This window comes from Prinia subflava, chromosome 11 (assembly GCF_021018805.1).
Source record: "Prinia subflava isolate CZ2003 ecotype Zambia chromosome 11, Cam_Psub_1.2, whole genome shotgun sequence".
Lineage (NCBI taxonomy): Eukaryota > Metazoa > Chordata > Aves > Passeriformes > Cisticolidae > Prinia > Prinia subflava.
The window spans coordinates 21,428,501-21,452,823 of record NC_086257.1 but is presented as its reverse complement, the minus strand read 5'-3'; the positions used below and the strand labels follow the sequence as shown (position 1 = coordinate 21,452,823).

Genomic DNA, 24,323 nt, shown 5'->3' with positions numbered 1-24,323 from the left:
CATCAGCCTGGACAGCTTTGCACACAAGAGCAGCCTGACTGCAAGTGCCAGCACAGCCCTGTCCCATGTTTCTGTGACCCAAACCAGCAGTGAACAGCAGCAGCAGAGGAGTGGCAGAACCACCAGCAGCTCGCCCTGCACACGAGGTTCCTCGGGTTTCCACAGGGTTCCCCTTCCTTTCCATCCCCTCCCTGTGCAAGGCAGGTACTGGGATGCTTCTCCCTTCCTCATTTTTTCTGCCATTTCGATGAATCTCACCTACCTGGAGCACATCAATGAGACTGTTACAGAGATTTACTCATTTACTGGATTTGTGGAAACTTTAACTGGGCTCACCAAGCCCCTGATTAGTACTGATGACATTTATTTTTTGATGGATCATTACCATCACCTTTGACCACACTTTGCCACCCCATCAAAGAGTGAAAAGCTCTTTGCCCAAAGCCCACTGACCTCAGTGAGACCATTCTCTGATGGCTTTGGTGGGAGGGCAAAAAAACAACAAGCACCCAGCACAAGGCTACAGTTTGGATTTCTTATCATGCTTTCTCCTCCCAGTGGGGTTTTCCAGCTGCTTGTCTTGCCCAGGGCTTTTAAACCCTTCTGCAACCCAATTCTCATACAGCCCTGCTGGCACAGCACGGGTTTTACTTTGTGATGCTGAACACAGATCATTTCAGGGGCAGCTGCCTGTTACACAGGGCCTTGTTCTCCCACTCACCCTCCCTGATTTAGGGACGTGCAGAGCTGTGGGGATCCCTGCTCTGAACAGCTCCAGTGAGGGATGAGGTGGACTGTATCACTGCCCCCTCCAAAACTGATGGAGAAAGGCAGCAAACATGCTGTGACTTCTTTTGCTAACTCATTCCTCTCTTTCAAAGTTGCATTCATCTTTTCCTTTCATATGTGAATATATTAGATAAATGGAACTAAGAACTGAAATGCAGCTCAAGTCTTGTTTACATGTGATCTAAACATCCCTCCTTTACAATTGCAGACTCCAAGCTCCCCTCCCTCCTTCTCCTCTCACATCTCCCTGATGTGCTGGTGGGAGTGACTCCCCTGTTCCCTACCCACCAAGGCCTCCTGCCCTCTCACCAGGAGTCCAGATACCCATCTGCACTTCCTCCAGCATCACCAGAACATTCCAGCAACTGGGAAGCCGACAGAGATCTTCCACAGCCACTGAAGGTGCCTCCTCTGCCTCCCTCCTGCAGAACCTTCCATCAGCATTGCTCCCACCACAGCCTCACCTCTACAGCACTGGGGGTGAGGGCTCACATCCCTCTGGGATGCCCAGTGCCTCCCACAGTGGGCTCTGAGCAGCACCAGCCTCTGCTAAAATCCCCCAAATGCTCTACAAACACTGCACAGCTCTAACAGCCACAAGGTGGCAAAGGCTGGGAAGAAGAGGGGAAACTTTGGGCCAGTTCCAAGTGAATTAAGTAAATGCTGTAAATTGAAGATAACTCCTGCTGCCTGGAGCAATGGTGGGGTTGGTTACAGCAGAGCCATTTGCAGGAGCCTCCTCCCCGCAGTGCCCTGACACTGCCATTCACTGCTGTTTGTAGTTCTGAGAAACATTTGCACTTGTCACATTTGCTCCGAGTGTAAATTGCATTAACGAGAGCGCTAACGAGCACAATTTACTGCCTCATTTTGTGTTCCGGACACACAGCACTGTTAGTTTTTGTGCTTACATGGGCAAAACCTCCTGAAGATGCTCCATGGAAGTGTTTGTTTTACAACTTACCTCCCTCACCATCAAAGTCCCTTCCCTTGAAATATTGCTAAACGTATCTGCGTGGGAAGTCTCTAGCCCGTGGGTTGTCACCATTCCCAGGTTGTACGGCTCGTTGCTACCAGGAATTCCTGTTGGTCTGCGGATAGAGTGGAAAAGCATTACCAAATGAATATTTCCTTTGTTTTCATCTTTGTTAAAGATTTATTTCAATGAGGGTAAGGCTCTGTATCTCAGAGGAAGAAAGTTAGAAAAATATATCCACTTAGATTTATGGGGAAATAATAGATGCTGCCAGAAATACAGGGCCAGGGTTAGGTTGATAAACTACAGATACCAAAGAGAGAGACCATTTCTTTTTTATCCCAAGATATCCTGAGAGGAGCACTGATGAACAGGTAACAAAGACTGGCACTTCTGCTCTACTTTATACAATTCTTTTCTACCTAAAAAAGTTGCAAAAAACCAGAATTTACTCCCTTTAATTCCCATCTCAACCCCTGAAAAGGAAACATCAGAGCATCTGATGGCAAATAACAAGGGAGGGGATGGGGTCTGGAGAAGGAGTGGGCAGGAGGACAAGTTGTGTCCTGTGGCTTTCTGCTGTTTTCCACGTGAAAATACAGCCCTAACCCGTGGTTTCACCTTGAAATTTCCATGTTCCTATTTGAAGAAGGGAGCTGGAATTTATTAAATTTTAGGACTGCCTAAGATTGGATGTCACAGGTGCTGAGCAGCCCTCATTACTTCACTATTACATTCTTGGCAGCCTGGCTGCTTAAATATAACTCAAACAAATCCACAAGCAAACGACAAGCACCCCTGGATGATCAGACCTGTTACTTTGCATTTCAAAGCCACGCAGACCAACTGCTTCCATCAGTGTGAGGCAATACAATCTTTAACTCCTGTGCACACCAACAAGCCCGGAGGCTTGTGAGGGAGCCTGGTCAGTGAAAAGCCAAAACAACCTGGATTAACCATGGGGTTACTGGCCCAAGGTGAGGTCTGAGCCCTGGGGACCCCGAGGGGGAACTGGCTCCTTGCCTGCATCGTGCCAAACCTACGACTGCACAGGCATCCAAGGGCATTCCAGACAGCAGCCCACCATACTCCTACAGCACCTTTCATGTGAGGAGCTCACCCCTCCCTACCATTAGCTTTTCACCAAAGGACGAGAAAATAGCACAGTTATTCTAGTTTTAAAATAAGAAAACAGGGCCAGAGGAGGTTATGTTAATTTTGAGACTGTACAGCCAGTGAGTGAATGGCTGAGGTTGCCCTGAGGTCCCAAATTTCATCAGTGAACAGTTTCCTTGAAATCCTGCAAGAATTCCCTGGCCACCGGCAAGAGTTGGCTTGCATAGCTCAAGGAGAGGGAGCTGAAGGGAGTCAAGTCTTCAGATGGAGAAATGGTATCTCCAGAGGTGGAAGGAATAAACAATCCCTCCTATCCACTGGGACACAAGGGCACGGAAGCGTTCTGCAGCAGAAGAGACCTGGATAGAGCTGGAATGAAGAGCAGCCAAGTGCTCAGGGAGGATACCTAGGGAAGTTTGAACATGGGTTACACAGAGATCACTCAGAAGGTGCAGCAGAAGATGAGATGATCTCTCTTGGCCCCACTTTCCAATAACAAACGCTGAACATAGGAAAATAAATCTGTTAGAAAAACACCGAGGTACATCGAGGCTGCACTCGAGTTAAGGTCCCTTTTGTGAAATATGGGTGTAACTCAGGATTTGCTTTCTTTTTCCCCAGACATGGGGCAGTGCAGCTCTGCCTGCAGACAGCCCTGCATCTCCACCCTCTGTCTCTGGGACACAACAGAGCCAGGACATTATGGGACATGTGGCATTGGGCTGGCAGGGGCTGGGGGCATCCAGCTCACTGCTGTGCCTGTCATCCCACACATGTGGCTGCAAGGCATCCAGTGAGACATTTATCCACTGGGAAGTGCTGTGTCAAACCCAAGGTGTCTGAAGAAGGATGTCAGCACAGATTAACCACTTCTGATTAAACTCCTCTTCCATGAGCAGCTTGAGGCCCCTTTTCGCACGCCTGACTGCCCATCCGACTGCTGCACGCTCATCAGAGCCAGCCCTCTGCCTCCTCATTTGCTCCAACCAATTCAAGAGCTCTAATTTTAATTCTTCTGCTGGAAGGAAGCACCAACCCAGGAGCTTGGTGCTGTGAATAACACAGATCCAAGGAGGTATGGTCTCCCTGCCACTTAGAGGGCTTCTGTGCTGCTCCATGCCCCACCACCATGAATCAGAGAATCAAAGAATTGTTTAGGTTGAAAAAGACCTCCAAATTCCTTGAGTCCCACCATTCAACCAGCACCATCGTGCTGACTGCTAAACAATGCTCCTGAAGCCAGGTATGCCTGTATCAATTATAACTCATTTAGCAGGAAAAATGGAAATTAACTGATTAAAAGGCAAATAATCCCCTGAAACCTTTCTACAGCTCCTCTGCGAATTCAAAGGGGCAGGATTCAGATCCTCCTGCCAGGCAGAGACCTCCAGAAATGCCCTTGCAAAGCACTGGGTGGGAAGCCTGAGCAGAGATGTTCCAGGAACTCTCTCTGAATGGCAACAGCTCCCTGTGAGTGTTGAAGCTGTGCTGCCCTGATCTGGAGAGACTCAAAAGCACAAGTGTCCCATGGGACACAACAGTCTGCATCATTTTAACCCACCAACACTGACTGAGGAAAGGGAAGAAATCCAAGACAAAGATTCAGGATTATTATAATCCTGGCTCTACCAGTTGGCACTGGGCAGGCCACCAAGTACTGACACTTTAGCATGGCTTAATTTGGGGCAAGACCAGGCTCAAGACAGGCAGAGTTTTAACACATCCATCCCATGGGCAGGACCCATGGTGTGGATGAGGTCAGCTGTGCCCACTCTGGCCAAAAACCTGCCTGGCTCATCAGCAGGAACAGCTCCGTCAGCTTTGAGCCAACATTCACTGAATGTGCAGCAGAAATAGCTCAGTTTTCCCCATTAATTATCTCCACTTTGGAACAGGAAAAACACTCATGTGAGTACATCATCCCTTGCAACCATGACGCTGTTCCCAGTGCCAGCCACCAAACACGGACACGCTTTGGACATGTCCTTCATCACAGCTACTGCTCCTCCAGGCCAGGACACGCCAGGGTTTCTCCTGCAGGCCAAGACAGGTTGGGGTTTCACCTCCACAAAAACACACCCCGGGGTTTCACGGTTTGCCCCCCGATGAAAGCGCTCCTCACATGAGCCGTGGGATGTCACTGACGGGCACGGTCCCATCGTGTGTCTCGTTCTCCCCATCCTCCTCCTCCTCCTCGCTGCTCTCCGACTCCTCGCTGGAGGAGGAATAGTCTGTCACCTTCTTCAGGGGGCGATTGGTTTCCTCGATGCGCAGCTCCCTCAACTCTTTGGCTAAAGCCGTCAGATCCTAGAGGGGATGGGGGCAAGGAAACAAGGAAGAGATGGCTGTTACCTTCAGAGCAAGGAGAACGTCACAGACATCTCTCCAAAAGCCAATGCTAACAGCACGAGCAACAAGAAATAGCTTTACAGAGTCGTTACAAACATGAGACAAACGTAAGACAATGTTTGTAGCATGTAGCATTTATTAAACAAAACAAAACTGATTTACGCTCACTGAAAAGTCAATAGCCAACCTCTTCTTTTTCTCTTTGGAACGTGTATGTGCATATATATACACACACTTATATGTATATACACGACAAAATTATATTTGTTGGAAAAGGTGAAGTTCAGTCACCATCATAGTAAACTGGAAAACAACGTCACTTCAAAGATTGGCTCAGAGAATTTCTCCTGCAGGGTTTTCTCTTCTTTCAAACTTCTCAAAGAGACCCCGTAATGGTATTTATTCTGTAATAAATGCATTTGGGAAGGAAGCAATGACAGCATCTCCCATGGAGTGGTGCAATCCCCACGTCAAGAGCTGCTTCCATGGTGAGTCTCCGCTGTCGGGTGGCTGCCGAGAGGCGGTGAGGAGCACGAGGAGAAGCGCCCAGCTCAGCCAGACTTGGGAGTCACAGCTCTGAGTCAGCCACACGATCAAAAAATTATAATAATAAAAAAAAAATCCCTCAGCGGGACCCATTAAGCACTTTATGTGAAATGTGGCAGCCTACAAGCTAAGGGAAAAAGAAAATAATAAAAAAAAAGCCTTGAAACAAGAAAAAAGATAGGAGCAGTCCCAAAGCCTAGTCATAATTTTTCAGTTTACCATGACTTTGATGAGGTCTCAGACCCGACAGTCATATAAAATAGACACTGCTATTTCAAAACAAGGAACATGGCAGGCACCGTGTAGAAAAGAGACTTTTTGTTATCTTACATGCTTTTATAGCAATGCAGGGGGAAGCAGTAGGGCAGAAAAGCATGAGAGCTCGAATTAGAATGGGTTAGAGAAGTCTGTTGCACAAGACATGCACATGACGAACAAAGCATCGCAATTGTCAGTCTTACCATTTCTCCCTATATTAGTGACCGAGGTAGGCATCAGTGCATTCGGTCAGAGATAAAGGATTAGGGAGAAAGAAACTCATTGAAAAAGACTAAATTCCACAATTGTCTTACGGCCATACTCTCATTTACTGCATTTCCAGTTTACCGTTCCAGCAGGGCGACTACGGCAACATTAATTATGGTTGCAAAAGGAGCTCTTAAAATCTATCCTGTTGACATGTGAAGAAAAGGATGGAAAAGCTCTATGGCTGAGATGCAAACCCAGTTTATCTTTTAATGGTGAGGTAGGAATGCTTTGTAAGCAATCTGTGCTTTGGCTGATGACCCACACCTCCCGGCGGGCTCCCACCGGTGACAGCCCCACATTCTGCTCCCAGGTCTGCCCAGCCTGGGCTCTGACAGAGACCCCCCTGGTTTTTGGAGAGCTTTTTATCAGACCCATAAGCATAAGCATACCAAAAAAGGCCTTTTTTTTTTTTTAATAAAATTGATTAACCCCGTTTTCACAGCAGGTACCTGTAATGGGCTTTATATTGGTTGTTCAGCCTGGAGAAGAGAAGGCTCCACAGGGAGACCTCAGAGCATCTTCAGTACCAAAAGAGGCTCCAGTAGAGTTGGAGAGGGACTTTGGACACGGGTATGGATTGACAGGATAGGGGGGAATGGCTTCAAACTGACAGAGAGTACGTTTAGATGAGATATTTGGAAAAAAATTCTTTATTCAGTCTGTGGGGAGGCCCTGGCACAGATGGCCCAGGGAAGCTGTGGCTGTCCCATCCCTGGAAATGTTCAAGGCCAGGATGGATGGGGCTTGGAGCAGTCTGGGACAGTGGAAGCTGTCCCTGTTTATGGACAGGGTGGCATGGGAACAAGATGAACTTTAAGGTCCCTTCCAAGCCAAACCATTCTCTGATTTTGTAGTTCTATATCCCTCCAAATGGTCTCTGTACCTTTAAAGAAAGGCTCTTTATCATGATTAAAGAGAGATTGTGGTATTTCAAGAGTTCCTTTTCAATGCCAACATGTTTGGGATTGAAATAGAGTCAAATCTGCAGTCACGACAACTAATTATTTTAATTAGTGCTGTAGCTGCTTCTGTGATACGACTGCTTCTTCTCCTAGGTAAGAAACTGTGACAATTTCAGCAGCTTAACAATGCTTTCCATTTAGAGTATCAAACATGCCCTTTATTGAGCACTTGTCTTTGAATTCAATTAGAGCCTCTCAGTTTAAAAGGGATTTTAGAACTGGGTAAGAGCCTCTTAAAACTGCAGCTGGACTTCTGCAGCACAGGACTAGCACTGAACTCCTCCCTGTCACAGCACTGGACTGTGAAAATGACTTTTTTTTGCACCTTCCACTTCTAACGTGCTTCAGGGCACCCTATCAGCCTTTTTTTGGCCATCACTACAAGATAGTCAAGTATTTTAAAAATCAGCTTAAATACTTTTTAATAACTAATTTGCAAGTTATAAGAGCAATAATACTCCCAGACAATATCATCAGATAACTCATATTTCCCAGTTAAAGCTTTGCCTCAGGATGGTTAATTCTTTGATGCTATCATTTTCTGTAAGTAATGAGCACTTTGTAGGATTAAAAGGCTTCACCAAGTTGTTCCTGGACCAAAAACAATCTGACAACTAAAGAGAAAGTGCTCTGTAGTTCCACACATGTTCCAAGTGTTATTACTGAGGGTGACATAATACATAAGTTAGTGGTGCCAGTGCTCTTTAATTACTTTTAATTACAAAGCCCTCTTTAGATTTAGTATTTGCTGGAATCAAGTCGGATTGGTTTCTGAAATTACATCGCTCCTTGAGCTTGAATTTAGCACACACGCTGCCTCTATTTAGACACTGATTTATGTGCTTTTTTCATAACAAAGCACCTCATTAAACAAAATGTACTGCTCATATTTTATCCAAGAGAACAAGTTAACTAACCAGCACATCTTCCTTCTTTCATATCTTCTATTTTTATAGGAAAGAGGCTGCAGAGGAGGCTGCTGAAACCAGTGCTCTCCACTACAGCCCTGCAGTTACCAGCACCAGCAGTGTGCACACTGAAGCATGTGTGAGGGAAGTTAAATGTTAAATCAGGAATACTGGGTCTTTTCCCATGAATGTTTAAACATTCACCACTGCCAGAAGCACATTTAAAACATTATTGTAAGTGAAAAAGGTTTACTTCAGGACTCTCATTTTTTAAGAGGATGAATGAGGACCAACATCCAGGACAGCTCTGCTGACTCTGGCTCTGCAGTGGATGCTGGCCCATGAGAATGAACAACCCACTGTGTTTTCACTGCTCTGTTTTTCGAGTGCCTTCTTTTGAATTAGGCTTAGAACACGTTTCAAACAGCACTTGATGCCCCCACTGAAATCAGCAGGTGGCCAGGGGCTGTGGCTGAGAGCAGAATGTGGTGAGGGGCCCAGGCTGCCCGACCTCCTCCACCGGCACGAGAAACCTCCGCTCTCACTCCTTCTCCTTCCGAACAACAGCAGCACCTCCTGCTCCCCACGGGAACACCAGGACGCCTCTGCCCTGGCCTCCATGCAAGTGGTGTGGCCAGCAGGTTTGGGCAGCCCAGGGCTGAGCAGAACACACCAGCAGTGCTGTCCCCTCCCCACGCCGGAGTGTCACCGGTTCGCTCTCCCGTCCGACCCGAGATCGCATCGCCACCTTTATCAACACCAGCACCAAGAAAACCCGGCTCGGAATTAAGCACTAACTAGTCAACCTTGCAAAGGCATGACCCACTGAGAAAAGATATCACTAACCTCATCTATAGCTTTCTTATAGCTCTGTGGGTAAAGGAAGAATAATCAGCATCAGAGGAAACAGATCGGGACAGGAAAAAGCCAGAGGAAGGGCAAGCAGGTTAGAAATAAAATTAGAATTGTTAGCTCAACGCTGTGGAGTGTAGAGAAAAAAAAAACACATCATCAACAAAACATTAATACACATTAAAATAGAGAAGCAGTGGAAATTCATATTGTTTTTAGGCCGACTCTGCAGTTTTAAGATACAATTGTCAACAGCATTAAACCAGGAGGCAACACTTCGGATGAGATTTTGCTCAGAATAATAGAAGGGCAGTGTATCTAGAGACCACTGCCAGGTGGGGTTTTAAGCTGGGAAGGCTGTTGGGGGCGGGTTGGCTCCCCAGCCTTCCTGAGCAGAGCATCCCTCTGCGGGTGCTGCGGGGGACATGCAGCACGGAACACAACGCTGTGCCATGGGCCACGCCCAAGCTAGCAAAGCCCTTAAGCCTCTGCTCCACCTGGAAACACAGGCTTAAGTGCTTTCCCCTAGGCTTGGGCTCGTGGTAAAAACTCATGCACTCTCTTAAGCATTCAGATCTCCCAGGGGCTCTCGCTGTACTGCTGCTTTCCAGCCTCTCTGCTGGAGCAGCAGCAGTACTAGCCTGGTTTTTGGGGTCCCCGCGGTTGTGCCACCGCACCGAAGGGAGACGTGGCCAAGCCAGCTGGCAGCATTCCCACGGGAAGGAATTGAGCACTCACAGCGGGTCGGCTCGGTCGTGTCACGTCCCTGTTGTCCTCCTGCTTGACCTTGGCGGGCTCATGGGAGAGCACAGGGGACCCCTCGGGCTTGGCATTCCCTGGGTGAAAGGCAGGTGGAGAGAGTGGGAATTAAAATGCTGCCAAACGCCACCGCTGCATCCTGGGACAGCTGGGAACAGAGGCTTTATCATCACTCTGCAGTCCTGAAAAACCCTCCTGCTCCTTTCTGCTTCTCCACCAACAGAGCAAGAGAAGCCACAATCCTGCCCAGCCTCCACCAACAGCCCTCTCACAGAGTTACTGCTCCTTTTCTACTAAAGAAACAAATTTACCTTGCAGAAGAGCAGGGCATGTGATAAATGGAAAGCTCTGCAGCATCTGACATGGCCAGGACAATATTTGTCACAGGATTCCTCATTAGTAAAAACAAAACCAAACCCAAAATGACAATGGGTTACAAACTCCTCTTATTGACTACCTAGGGGACTGATGTTTTCAACAACAGACACCATCATCTTATGGCCAAGTCATAAAATATTCAGCGCATGGAGGCAGCATTTGTCTTAATGCTCTTCAGCCCTGGGGTGGTGTGGGGCTGTGCCAGAATGCAGACGTGGGGCTGTATGGGCTGTGGCAACTCCACTACTCCACTGCCATTAAACAGGGGAATGGAATATCTTCAGGAGGGGCTCTAGGATGAGAGGGAACAATTTGGCTACAAACATAAACCCCATGTCAGCATGGCTGCCTGGTGAAAGCATTTGAAAGAAAGCTTCTTACAGGTTATGTCACTCCTCTCATCCCATCTCAGGCATGAAGATGAAGCCCTCCTCAAAATGATCTATCAATTAAAAGTGAAACACACTCCCTCATCAGAAGAGGTGCACCTGGGTGGATGAAGACAGGAAGCACACTGGTTGTTTTTTTTGCTCACCCTAAAGCATAAGCCCCATCTCCTTTTGTACAGGCTACTTGGCAGTGTGCTGTGCCCATCTTACCTCAGCCTCCAGGGAAATGGGGCTGTTGGCAACTCTGCTTGCAAAGAGGCCAGCAGGTCACAAAAGCACATCAGCAATGATGGATCCCTTGACTTTTAGTTTTTTAAAAAACAAGCATGAGATCACAGACCTCTTGCCCTTCCTGCTTGTCAGGAAGCCTCACAAAGTCTGCCTGCTGCTGAGGGATGTTTCCAAGCTCACCTCTGACTCTGTTGCGCTCGCTGGAGCCAGCCTGGGAGCCAGGCTGGGATCCACCCTGGGAGCTGGGCTGGGAGCTGGGAGTGCTGGAGCTGGAGGAGCTGCCACTGCTGGTCCTCTGCAAGGGGCTCTCCACGATGGTCTCTGTCCTCCTCAGGTCTGGGTTGCTGCAGGAGGACAGAACAGAGGGGCACCATCAACCAGGGTCACACCACCCCCAGGGCTCCAGACCCTTCCCACACTGACAGGGGCAGCTGCAAAGGCCAGGAGAATCCTCCTCAGCTGCAGGAGACAGGGCTGGGGTCACCAATTTTGGGTACACTATGACCACAACAAAAGAAAATTGCCTAGAGAAGCTTTCTGCTCTTATTTTGTAAAATTTGGCAACCACTGAAAAAGATTCTTTGCTCTCGATCTGTAGATTTGCAAAGCTGGAGTTACCTAATTAGCCACCAAAATTCTTCATAAAAGCAGCAATTTGTGATGTGTTGTTAGACAAAGACTTCAGCAATGCAAAAATCTCAAGTTTGCAATAAGACTGCAGATCACTTGTACCACTTAATTCACAGTCCCCAATTTTCATGGCTTCACTTCAAACTTGCATCAGATATCCACTTTTCCTCCTTGATTTCTCTCAGCCTTGTGAACACAGATAAATCTGGAATAAAAAGTGTCCTTGATACACAAGGAGTGACTAATATCTCTCTGGGTATCAGATGCCTTTAGGAAATTAATTCTTACTTGGCATTGAAAAGACATCAGAAGAGATGTTCATGCAGAGTTAGGCAATTTGGTTTTATACAGTGTTTCTGGAAGTGATCTTATTCAACGGCCTTTTTAAAATGTGCAATAAAGATTCCCTCATTTGTCACAACAGGGTAACAAATAAAAGAAGGGATATTTCTGTAATATTTACATTTATGCACAGGGAAAATCAAGCACCAAAAGGAGGAATGGGGAAAAATGAAAAATATTACATTACTGTGAGAGAAATGAAGTACAAAATAATTTCAATGAATACTTAAGTTTAATGGACATGTGGTAGCATCCTAATAATTTCCAATTTTCATCAAACTGAAAGCCTCCAGCTCCTGCTGTATGGCTGATGTCCTCAGCTAAATTAACTAATGAAGTATATTTGAAAACTTTGGCAAGTGAAATATTTACCTGCACAGACCAGGACAGGGACAGTGAGGGTGCAGGAAACACTGGGCAACCTTGAACTTGAATCCCAGATTCCCATTATCCTTTTTACATTCAATACCATCACTTATAAAGACTACGCAGTCCAATATCCCTCTGCATTTTAAACTGTCCTTCAAGCAACAGCTAATTAAAAGAACAACATTTTCAAGAATTCAGAATGTTTCAGCCTTTGGCAAAGAAGAGCAACAAACCACAATATGCTTTTTCTCTAATTAAAAAAAAAAAAAAAGAAAGAACAAGAAGAAATACTCTTCCTCCTACTGCTGCCCCTGCCAGCGACGTGGGGCTGCTGCCTGTGAGTTTGCTGAAGCACAGAGGGGGCACTGAGCTGGAAATGCTCAGCCTGGTGACAGCACACACAGTGAACATCCCCACAGTCACTTTTTGACCTCACCCTCTGAGGACAAGGCAGGAAGAAGGAACCAAGGAGCTCCCTCACGCAAGGCTAATTGGAACTCGCATTTCTCCCGGGATGTGCCCGTCTGAGGCCTCGTTCTGCCAGGCACAGACAAGCTCTCGCATGACTAAGCTGTGTTTTTTCCATCCAGCTCTGAGCAGAGCTTGTCAGCTTCCCTGCTCGTTTTAAACATGCCCAGGGACAGCTGTGACACAGCAGAGGTGGCACCACAGCAGTGGCACAGCACCTTCCTCAGGGACTCACTGCTGTGCCAGAGCTGGATCTGGCTAAGCTAAAGGTCCAGTCCTAGGAAGCTGAGAGGAATTTAATCCTTGATCTATCTACATCTAGGGAGGATCTCAGCAAGCTGTATGAGTGTCAGTCCTGCAGCACATTCCTCAGTAGTCATTATGTGTGAAAAACTGCTCTGATGCATAAGAAATGTATGGAATGTACCACTGAGACCTCCCCACTGGCTTACAGGGATCCACTGATGTGCAAGAGGTGAGAACCAGGACCTGACTGCCCTAAGGAGAGCACCCAAACTCCTGCTGGATTCCACAGCAGCAGACGCAGCATCCACCTCCAAACCCTGCAATGCCCAGGAATGCATTCAGCCAAGGGAGCAAAGCCCCCAGGGATTCCAGTGCTCACAGTCAGTATAAATCACTAATGGATGCAAAAATTCATCCCAGAGACAAGAGAAGCCTTGCAAATGTCATGGTGTTCAGTCAGCTGAAGCAGGGCTGGAGCCCAGACAGCTGGGTGAGGCCGGGGCAGTGCAGCAGAGCCAGGCTGGGATCAGCCCTGCTCATTCCCTGTCTGGGCTCCAGACTGGGGCAGTGCAGCAGAGCCACCCCAGGATCATCCCTGCCCATCCCCTCCCTGGGCTCCCAGCTGTGTGAGGCTGGGGCAGTGCAGCAGAGCCAGGCTGGGATCATCCCTGCCCATCCCCTCCCTGGGCTCCAGACTGGGTGAGGCTGGGGCAGAGCTAGGCTGGGATCATCCCTGCCCATCCCCTCCCTGGGCTCCCAGCTGTGTGAGGCTGGGGCAGTGCAGCAGAGCCATGCCTGGATCATCCCTGCCCATCCCCTCCCTGGGCTCCCAGCTGTGTGAGGCTGGGGCAGTGCAGCAGAGCCATGCCTGGATCATCCCTGCCCATCCCCTCCCTGTGCTTACCTGGCCCGAATGGGCTGGGAGCCCAGCCGGGGCCCCAGGGCGCTGCCATTGCCTGGGGAGTTCTTCCTTGCCAGGGCAGGGGATATGGAAGTGGTTCTTTGAGGCACCTGGAAAAGAGTGCAGACATCTGCAGTCACCCAGTCTGGGCTGCCCTCTCACCTGAGCCATCACGAGATCACCTTCCAGCACTGCCTTAAGGCTGATTTACAGCTGATTTCCCACTAAGAGAAAGGCAGTATTTAGGACAACAATAAAATACGAGCTTTTACAAGGAATCACTGGAGTGTGAGGCAGCAGCAAGCTGCAAAGGTGCCCTCAGGGGTGCTCCTGGCATGGGAGCCCCCAGAGCAGCCTGGCTACCACCAAACAGGGCACTTACTTCTAGAAGACATGTATGCACATATAGACACACAAATATATATAATTTAAATCTAACAAAAGCCATAAAACTGATTTTGAGGGTAAAATTCAGACTGAAGTGCATTTCAACAGCCACAACAGAGGTTTTCTATCTAGCTAAGATACGACACATGCCAGCAGACAGAAGGTGTTTGGTGGACAAACAAGAGGGTTGACAGTGGGAAGATCCATACTGACCCACCTAACACTGGAATTAAACACTGTGACCTTCACTGAGCTTCAGATGCTGCTGCCAAAATCTTGCTGCTGGCAGAACGGCTCAGCACCAACGCCCAAAGCCAACCACAGCCTACAGGGGCAGTGACAGGTAACCCTGGAACTCTGCCCCATCCCGTGGGAGCTTGGGCATCACTGCATGGCCACAGGTGCAGTGGTCTCATCCCCCAGCACCGCAGGTGATGTGGAGAGGCAAGACAATACTCACCGTTCAGTACCTTGCACCCGGTAACAGAGAGGCCAAGGGCTTGTCAGGATTAGCAAGAAAAAGGATTAGGCTTGGCTTTTTTAAAGAATAAACACACGGTTGCATTAGGCAAGATAAGAAAAGATTTAGAGAGCTGGCAATGCTTTAGAAACTGCAGCATCACCAGCTGCAGCTTGTCCCAGTACAAAGCAGTCTCTCCTCCAGGTAGGGTACTCTCCAGTCAGGACTTGGGGAGTTTTCCACCTTCCTCTGAAGCATCCAGCCATAAGCACTGGCAGAAACAAGACCCTGGACCACAGAGACAGCCAGCCCTGCCTCTCAGGGCAGTGCTTTTGTTCCTGCCTGCAAACACACCAACCCCACCTCGGGCAGTGCAGTGTGAAGTCAGGCTCCTCACGGGTGGTACTGCCAACACAACAGCCCAAAATGTGATCTCGTGGGGATCCCTTCCAGAGTCCGAGCTCCCTCAGCCAAGGGGGAAAATAGAAAATACTGCAGAGTGCTGGAGAACAGCTCTTCTGCCAGCAGCCAGGGTCTCACCATGCAGGGCATCACTGCGGCCGAGTGTCCTTCTCAAAGGACTCATGGCAAAAGCCAACATTAAATTGCAGGGGCTTTTTCTTAATGAGGTTAAAGCCAGGCAGCCACCCTCCTGCACTATGGAGGAGCCAAGCACACAGACAGTTCCAGGAGCTGTTGGCTTGCTGTTCCCTTCAGCACAGCACTGATGTCTCCTCTTGCTTGGTGACAGCAGAAATAGGAGCATTATTAACACCCATGACACCACCACAGATCCTTTGCACAGGGAGGCTTACCTGGTGACTGCGACTTTGCTCTGAAAAAGGCAAGCCACTCACTTTGTGAATACATAGAAAAATTGCCTCTCAATCAGGGACAAATACTGCCTCCCTGTCACTAATCAATTTATAATCATTTCTCCTCTGAAAAAATCCTCCTGGCTGAGCACTGATTCACTGTAAGGGGAACTTTAATGGCAAAGTTATAATTCTTCCGAAGTGAAGGTGTATAAACAACACAATCGAAATACTGCTCCAGAAGAATCCTAATTAAAGAGGTCCTGCCAGACACTGCCAAAATGTCAATGAATGTATAAAGCTGCTGGAACCCTTACAAGTCTTCCATCAAATATTGATCGCAACAGGAGGCATGGTACTGGACTAAAAAGGACCCATCTTATTGAGTATGACAAATTTTATGTTCCTATAATTCTATTTAAGCAGAAGGTTGTTTTTTATCCAAAGGAAAAAAGAGATTAATTTGTTTTGGCCTCTGTCCGAGCTCCAGAACTTTCTTTGCTGGAGGACAGTGCTGTTTTGCAGCAAAGAGCAGCTCCCAGCATGTCCTGCAAACCCTGCCTGAGGAAATGGAGCCCCTGGGCAGGTCAGCACCTGCTGCAGAGCCTTGGGGTGGGCTCAGTCTTGCCCACTCTGCTTTGCCAGAGGGACTCAGCTCTGGGATTGCCTCTGAGGTGCTGAAAGCGAGGAGCAATTGTGTTACCTTTGGTGGAATGTCTTCCTCCTGCCGTAACCAAGAACTTCGGTCAAACTTTTCAATGCGAGGGGGCAGAGGAGGGTTTTCTGAGGTGGGGTCCGAGTTCTGCCTTGGCATCTCAGTGCGGTGAGAGGTCACCGTCAGAGCCTCCTGAAACCCAGCCAGTCCCTTTGCAGGCTGTTCATGCAGTGACTGAGACCCAGACAAGGAGCTTCCTTGGGATTTCACAGTGACCAGATGTGGAATCTAAGCACCAAGTCAAAACAGAACTATCAGTCAAAATGGAGGGTTAAAAAAAAAAAAAAAAAGGAATGAAAAAAAAATTTTAAATTTGATTAAAAAATTTTTTTTTTGATTAGCACTTTGGATTCACTGAAAAGCCCCCTTGGTCTGAGATCAGCACTGCCTTGGTTTCAGGAACTTCTGACTTACATCACTTCAATGCATGATCTGTTAAAAATCACACTCCCGCACACACCGTGCCCGCCCCAGGCTCTGCTGCTGCTGGCCCAAAGTCCAGCTCCTACACCTGCAGCTCTGTGGTTGTGCTAATGAGGTTTGGCATGGATTTTCCATGTTAAAAATGAAAAAGAAAACCCAAAACTAAGGAAACAATAATAAATAATAACTAAAAAATCACCAGGAATTCTGAGGCATAGATGGCTTAAAAAATATCTTGAGGCATGAGCTTCTATAAGTCTCGGTGGCTCCCACGGATCAGCCCTACAGGTTGCAAGTTTAAGGAATAGTGACATCTGTTCTGGGAAATCTGAGAAAATCACAAGGTTACAGTTGTGAAATCAGAGCTTCTTTCCAGAACTCTGTGAAGCTGCACTCCTTTGATACAACAGGGTGGCGACCTTTATTTGAAATTTCTACATACGTGTCTCTGTACGTGTCCATGTCTCACGGGTACATGTGTATGCACACACACACTGACTCAGGGCTCTGGGCTTCAAGTAACTCTTTCACGAGTATTTTACTGCCAAACAAAAGTCTTTGTAGCTGCTGATGGTATAAAACACCAAGAAGGTCACTGAAAATTATTTGGTCAGTCAGAGGGGTGACAGTGAAGTGGGGTTTTGCCCACTTTCCCAATGCATACAGAAAAAGTATGTTTCAGGGCTTTCCTGCACATTTTTGTTTAAAGCTGGCTTTGTATTGGAGGTGCCACATGTGGCTGGCACTTAGCTGGCACATATTCCATAGAAAGCCCAGCTGAACTTGGAGAAAAGGCTTTGTACTTCCCTCTGAAATTCCTGCTGGAGTCTGTGGATCTGTGGGAGCAATTCCAGGGGCTGGACCAGAGCCAGCACTGACAATCCTACAGCTTTTGGTGGCAGAGTACCTGCAGACCTCATGGCTGGGAGAAACTTCTAAAATAACGATGCCCCTCCTCTGTGACAGTCATGATGATCTATGCCCTCTCCAGGTGTGTTTGTGACTGATGTCAACTCAATGAAAAACCAAAACAAAACCTTGAATCAAAGCGGCAAAGAAAGAAAAACCTCTTTTTGATGATCCTCAGCATCAAAGCATCCCGGGTCTTTTGTGCCAGGCGCTGGGGTTTTAGTCCTTTACACAAACCAGATCCAAAGAGGATCAGAGCAACAGCTGCACTGGAGCAGAGCAGCAGCTCCTCCTGGTCCTCCAGCTTGTTTCTAGCAGTAACCAGTACGTGATGCTTCAAAGGAAGGTATAAACCAGCGTGATGTTGCTAACACATGGAGGTGACAAGAGGAATACACTCATGCATGGAGATGCTGCTCTCACTCATGAATATGCTCAAGGCTGAGAAACCAGGGAGCCAGGCTCTATTTCCCTTCCATGCACTCTTCCTTGTTTCCTTACCAGCACCCCCAGCATCCTGGCAGCGGGGGAGCTCCATTACCTGCGGGTCCACGGGTCGGAGCAGGGGAGGGGTCCGGGCTGGCTGCACGCCGCTGATGCTGAAGGACTCCGAGCGAGGAGGCAGGTTGGGGTCAGAAATCCTGTTGGCCACCTTGTGGGGCATGGCTGGCGAGCTCTGGCGATTGAGCCGCGAGCGCTCCTCCACCTGTGGGACACGGGGAGAGGGGTCAACGCCCCAAAGAACCCATTTCCAATAAAAACCCGAGGTATGCATAAACCTTCAGAAAGCTCTTTTCCCTTATAGTATATCGTATCTGTTGTTTGATCAACGTGGTGATCAGTCACAGGTTGGACTTGACAATCTTAGAGGTCTTTCCCGACCTATGTGGTTATGTGATCATGGAAACCAAGCTATCCATCAAACTGTGCAAAACATGCAATTTAAAGGCACGAAGAGGACTGCTTGAATTTATACGCTGAATTAATTTCTGAATACGAAATAGAAAAATAAAGAAATGAAAAAGAAAAAATAAAGAAAAGGCAGCACGCCTCAGAGAGATGTTCCTAGAAAATGACTCCCGAGAAGCTCTTGCTTCTCAAATGGATCTTTAAGCAAGGGGACCATTTTCCTCCACTGTTATAAACAACACAATGAGTAGTTTTGTTTGATCTCAATAAAAGAATAAACATGGCAGCCAGGAAACTGTTTGCTTTGATCTGAATTTATGGAGTCTGGCACCTTGTCATGTATGGGAGGGGAAAAACCTCTTTTACTGAAAGAGAACATCAACCCAAAGCCCACTGCTTTCAGCCACCCCTGATGGGAACACAGTGGTTTCAGCTCACCCAGCCGTGCCATCCTGCAGTTAGGCTGTGCATTGATATTCAGGCAGCATATGCTATGCAGAATTTTTGATGCCTCGAGATCTGATGCGTATTTTATTTCTGTCATTAAACTGTTAAATACCCCTAGCATGTCTTGATTCCACCGTGGATAATGCCACATTAAAAAGCAATACTTAAAACAGGTTTCCTTTGAAATTACCAAAGCTCTTCTTTAAGCAAATACTCATGGAACAAAAGAACCATTATATGAATAAAAATGAATTCCTTTCAGAGATTGAACATCAGACAGAGTAAAATCTAGGTAAGAAATTTGTGTTATGGACTGTTTCCTTTCTGAGTTCATGAGGGGCCAACTGGGCTAGTCTGTGTCCTAAAAGGTCACCACAACTTCCCCAGGCACTGCCCACCAGTGGCCAACAAAGGGGACACAGGGATGAGAAGGGGAGCAGCAGTGGAAAGGAGAACTCTCTCTGAAAAGGCAGCAGCAGCACGAGTACTGGGTCACAGGCTGCTCCAGTCCCTGTCCTCATCAGCCAAGCCTTGGCATCAACAGCAACAGGAGGAGACGGAGCCACTGCTGAGCGTTCCAGCTGCTCCCTGACACCATGCCAGGCCCTAATGTGCAGCTGATTGTGGAGGATGTCCAAACTGGTGTGGAGGAGAAAGCAGCAGAGGGATCAAATGAGGATGTCTGGGTACTGGGAAGGAGAAAGGTGCTTGATTTCCCACTGCAGCTATCTCCTCACTTGCCCCTTGTGGCACCAGCACAGCAAAAGATGCTCTTGGGACTCTCCAGCTGTGCTTCGTGGGGCCCTACTGATTCCACTGTTGGACAGAAAGGGAGAAAAAGCAGCAAAACCCTTCAGGAGTTCACCATTGCTCAAGTACAGATCATCTCTAACTGAACTCAAGATTCCCCAAAACAGGAAACATCTTTGGCAGTATCTTTGCAGTTCCAGTAGAAGGCTGCTAATGTCTCACTTCAAAGTGAGAGCAAGATAAAAGCCACGGGGAGAGAAGGAGGAGCTGATGTGGGTGTTGGCTGTTGCAGAGAACAGAACAGCTCATGATGTACAGCTGAGCCCTGAGTTCTCTCAGGGAAGCTCTGAACAGTGGGAAAGCACCACGGGTCCAGCCACCATGTCAAGAATATCTGAATTAACCTGTCCCCTCATTTCTGCACAGTCACGTGTGGTATATTCCTGGCAAAACCCATCCTTCAGCTGACCAAGCTTTCCCTGGCTATCTGCAACACCTTGTTCAGCAAATACTGATCCATAATAGAAATATCAGTAACAATTACAGGTTTTTTAATTAACAATTACAGCTGCTAATTACAGGATCACAGCTCAGAGTGCCAATGCCATAACCCTGCCTGGATCACCAGAGGGTCCCAACATGATCTCTGAAAAGGCCCAAATAGACAGTAATTATAAGAGATGTGTCTAGATAAAGAGAGCAGGTCTGAGAGAGCAGCCAGGCTACAGCCTAAGCTAACTTCCAGTAGATAACCCTGGAAAACAAGAGGATGACTAGAAGGGGGAGCAGAAAGGAATGTGAATCCCTGGTCTTCCCTCCAACCGGGCCGATTCCATTCCACACTATGGCCTTACTCCAGTACAGGGTTTTGTTCTAACCGGGTGACTCCAATCTGGACTCCAGCCAGATGCCGGTCCCAGTTTTCGCTTCAACCAGGTGACTCTGGTCCAGGTTCTGGATAGAATTCAGTCCCAGTTTTTGCTCCAATTGGGCAACTCCAGTCCACACTCTGGGCAGAATCCGGTCTGGGTTTTTGCTCCAACTGGGCTGACTACATTCTGGACTCTGGCCAGAATCCAGTCCAGGTTTTTGCTCCAACCAGGCAACTCCATTCCAGACTCCAGCTGTAATCCAGTCTGGTTTTTGCTCCAACTGATTGACTCCAGTCCAGGTTATGGCCATAATCCGATCCGGGTTTTTGCTCCAACCAGGTGACTCCATTCTGTGTTCTGGCTGGAACCCGATCCAGGTTTTTGCTCCAACCGGGTGACTCCATTCCGGACTCTGGCCGGAATCCGGTCCTGTTTGGGCACCACTCTGGGGCTCTGCTGGTGCCCGTGTCCTGACTCCGACTGCTGCAATCCCCCCAGAGACAGAGTTCTGTCCACAGACAGCCTCCCTGGGCCTCGGGCAGCCTCCCTGGGCCTTGGGCAGCCTCAGCAAGGCACAGCCAGTGGCTGCAAGTGATCAGCTCTTAGCAGTGGTTTCAGCTCTTAGCTTTTTCCAGATATGCCTTTGTAACTTTTTTATGTCAGCTAAAACTCAAAATGTATTCTGTGTTATTTGATGCTAAAATATAGAAACATTTTTGCTTCCGGAACTTGATAAAGATTATCTTGCTGGATACTTTTAAGTCAGCATCATTCAAAGTATCAGAACTTGATTAGGTGATCCCTTTTCCCAGATTTTTGCCTAACCAGGTCAGGAGAATTTGGAAGATGAGGAGGAGGGAAAGGCAGCTGCCCTGGATCCTTGAGGAGCAAGTTGGACTAGAAAAGGCTGCTGTGCTCCACAAAAGCAGCAAAACCTCTGGATGATGTGGGAATGGGTAAATCCCTATTCTCAACTTCCTTCCACTTGTTCCCCTTCAACTTTCCTCTGCACCCCACTGAGCCACTTCACACCTTTCACTTGCTCTGTGCTTACTCTGAAGATGCATTTGCACTGCAGAGAAACTTTTGAAGTACTGGGAACTTTTTGGTTCCATCCTTTTGGTTCCTTTGGTTTCTCCCTGCTGCTTTTTGGCTGGATAGCCCCAATGGTACAGAAAAAATTCCATGCAGTGCCTCACTGTAACCTGCCTTTTAGGCATTATGTGACTGCTCCTCTGTGATCTCCCATCCTCCTTCTTGTGAATCCTCAGTGGAAGTCGCACAGTGTGAGTGTGAAACAAACTCCACATTTAAATTGTTGACACACACACTTCAAAGTAAAGCCTGCAAGAGGGTATCCTAGAAAAAAATAGCAGAGTTGCTCTAGAAAGATTCTTTCTTGTTCTTGTTTCTTGAAATAATTTTCTTCTGCTTGGATTTTTTTAAACAGCTTTATGGGCATCAGGAATTTCCTAACAAAACCCATTTGCCAAAATGACCAAACTACTTTTCTGTACAGATGAAATAATGGAAGGGATGATATATTTATTACTTGATTATCTTCCATAAAATCTTTTTATATAATGATACTGCAGTCTAAAAAAGCCTCATTAAAAACCTCATAGTTCTTGGCAGGACTATCTGCTCAGACTGTTTCGTTCAGCATCAGGAGAAATCCTTGACTGTGCTCCAGGGAAGCTGTGAGAGATGCAGCACAGGCTGGTTCCTCATCCAGAGCTTTGTCATCACCCACAGGCCAGTCCCTTCACCAGGGGATGCAGGGACACGACCACAAGGTGAGTGGCCACAGCCTCACCTTGATGCTTTATCTCACTTCTGCAGGTGGGAAAATGTATGCATAAAGGAGAGGTGTGAAAAGCAAAGCCAGGCACAGCATGAGGAGGGCTCAGCTGTGGTGATCAAGCTCCTAAAGAGAGAAGACTTGAGACCAAAAAAGCATAAAAACAAGGGCAGTATGGGATATAATGTAAAATCCCCAGGAAATACCCAAATAAGCCTTGCACAGCCTCCAGAAACTGTAGGCTGAGCACCAGACTTGTCTTTTCATTGTTCCCACAGGAAAACAAAGTCTCAATATTTCTGTTAAATTAGCATGCATGGGCTGGGTATGGAAATTGCTAAGCTACAGCAAGAACCATGGTAGGCTCATTAAGTATCAGCACAAATCTATCTGTGGAGCCAGCAAAGGTGGGCCTTCAATATATGCATTAAAGTACCTGAATTGTGTTAAAAGCAGGACTAAACAGAAGATAAAAGGGGATGGAGGCAAGAGGAATCATTCTGGGGGATTCCCAAGGGTGTTTTGCTGAGGCAGTACATCAAACTACTGTTCCCAACAGCAAGAAAGATGCCACAGCTTGGAGCATTTAATTAAAAACCAGATAGAGTGACACAGGTAAGGAATAAATGGTTTGCAGAGCTAATTGGTGGAAGCTGGAGAACTTCCCCAACAACAGGAAACCTCATCTTCCCTATGATTTTGGCAAAGGGTAAGAGGCCATGTTCTGCTGCTCTGATTAACACTGTGCAGTTCCCAATGTCCTGCTTCCAGGGACAGCATCAAAAAGATGCCAGCCCCATGAAACAGAAGAAATGGGCCTTTGTGTTTGAAAGGGAAAGCTAAATCCAGCACTTTTCTCCTTCACCCCAGATAAAAAATAATATCCCTTTTTACATATCTTTGCTAAAGTTTTGCAGACAGTGCCAGAAGCACTTTAGCAATGTTCTAGAGGGTTTATTTAAAAGCAGGCAATGAAAGACAGAGTTTATTCCCTTTTCCCTGCCCACCACCTCCTCTCAGCACTGCAGCAGATGGACAAGAGGGACCAGTTCTGCACAAAGCTTCAGAGGCACCACCCAGGTGGGAGCCTCTCCCGTCAGAGGCAGCTCAGCACATCTGGAACACCTCATCTGCAACCCCACTTATCAAACCTCTTCTTTCACTGGAAGGGCTGGAGAATGATAATGCAGCTCCATGAAAATCTATCATCTGATGCACTGCAACCAAAAGAGACTGAAGACTGAACTGGAAGGTAACAAAAGAAAAATCCAAGGAGTGTGTAAAGAGCTGAAAATAATTTTACACACCCATATCTATTTCTGTGATGGTTCAGAAAGGCCAAGAACATATCACTGGCCTTTTCTTAGCAACAGGTAGCTGAACTCCTCGAGCTTTCAATGCTTCCATTGTGGATGGAGCTGAGGACTGTCAAGAGGAAAGACCAGCTACATGTTGGATGCACATCACATGTCTGCCAGGACTAAAGGATGCCAAGCAGTGCTCCTGCTTAGTAGGAAGAATAGGAAAGTTATTAAAAGATTTTTCTGCCCAGGAGTAGGGTTACAAAAGTAAACAAAAAAGAACTTTAGAAAAATTAATGGCAAGAGCAGGCACCAGTCTTACTGGAGCCACCACAAAGAGATTAAGGAGAAAGAGTTTGCACATGATCCTGAATCTGCACTGCAGACAATGCATGTCCTAATCTTTTCAAGATTAGGACATGCATTATTCAGACTAGCAATAATTAATATTCAAGACCTCACAACTATTACAATCTCCTCTTTTTGCCTGAGAGAAAAATCAGGAAAGAGTAACCCCAAGGGATACAGCCCCGAGACTGGGGGGAAAAGCTCTCCAACCCCTGACTGTGCAGAATTAAGGCTCAGCAAGGAGCACAATAATCACCCTCTGCATTCACCCCTGACCCCTGCACACTTGTGGACATGCCAGGAAGGAGAATGAGGAGATGATCTTCAAGGTCCATTCCAACCCCTTAACATTCTATGATTTACATCCACAAGCCCTCAGCCAGGCTGAACCCCTCCAGGAGGGATCCGTTCTCCTTCTCACACACCCTCATGGAAGAACCTCCCCGT

The 24,323-nt window shown here is 47.4% G+C and overlaps 1 protein-coding gene across 4 annotated transcripts in view; it reads right to left on the bottom strand.

Moving 5' to 3' along the window:
* TNIK (TRAF2 and NCK interacting kinase) overlaps positions 1–24,323 on the bottom strand; it is a 149,934-nt gene that overhangs the window by 11,598 nt on the left and 114,013 nt on the right. For 3 of the 4 annotated variants that reach the window (XM_063408281.1, XM_063408279.1, XM_063408280.1), the window contains 7 exons: positions 17,990–18,154; positions 16,105–16,344; positions 13,743–13,849; positions 10,964–11,127; positions 9,765–9,862; positions 5,004–5,188; positions 1,754–1,880 (listed from right to left, as the gene is read on the bottom strand). In XM_063408281.1, the coding sequence (XP_063264351.1) occupies positions 1,754–1,880; positions 5,004–5,188; positions 9,765–9,862; positions 10,964–11,127; positions 13,743–13,849; positions 16,105–16,344; positions 17,990–18,154 (1,086 nt within the window). The remainder of the gene's footprint in view (positions 1–1,753; positions 1,881–5,003; positions 5,189–9,764; positions 9,863–10,963; positions 11,128–13,742; positions 13,850–16,104; positions 16,345–17,989; positions 18,155–24,323) is intronic. The other variant, XM_063408282.1, reaches the window with a different exon arrangement.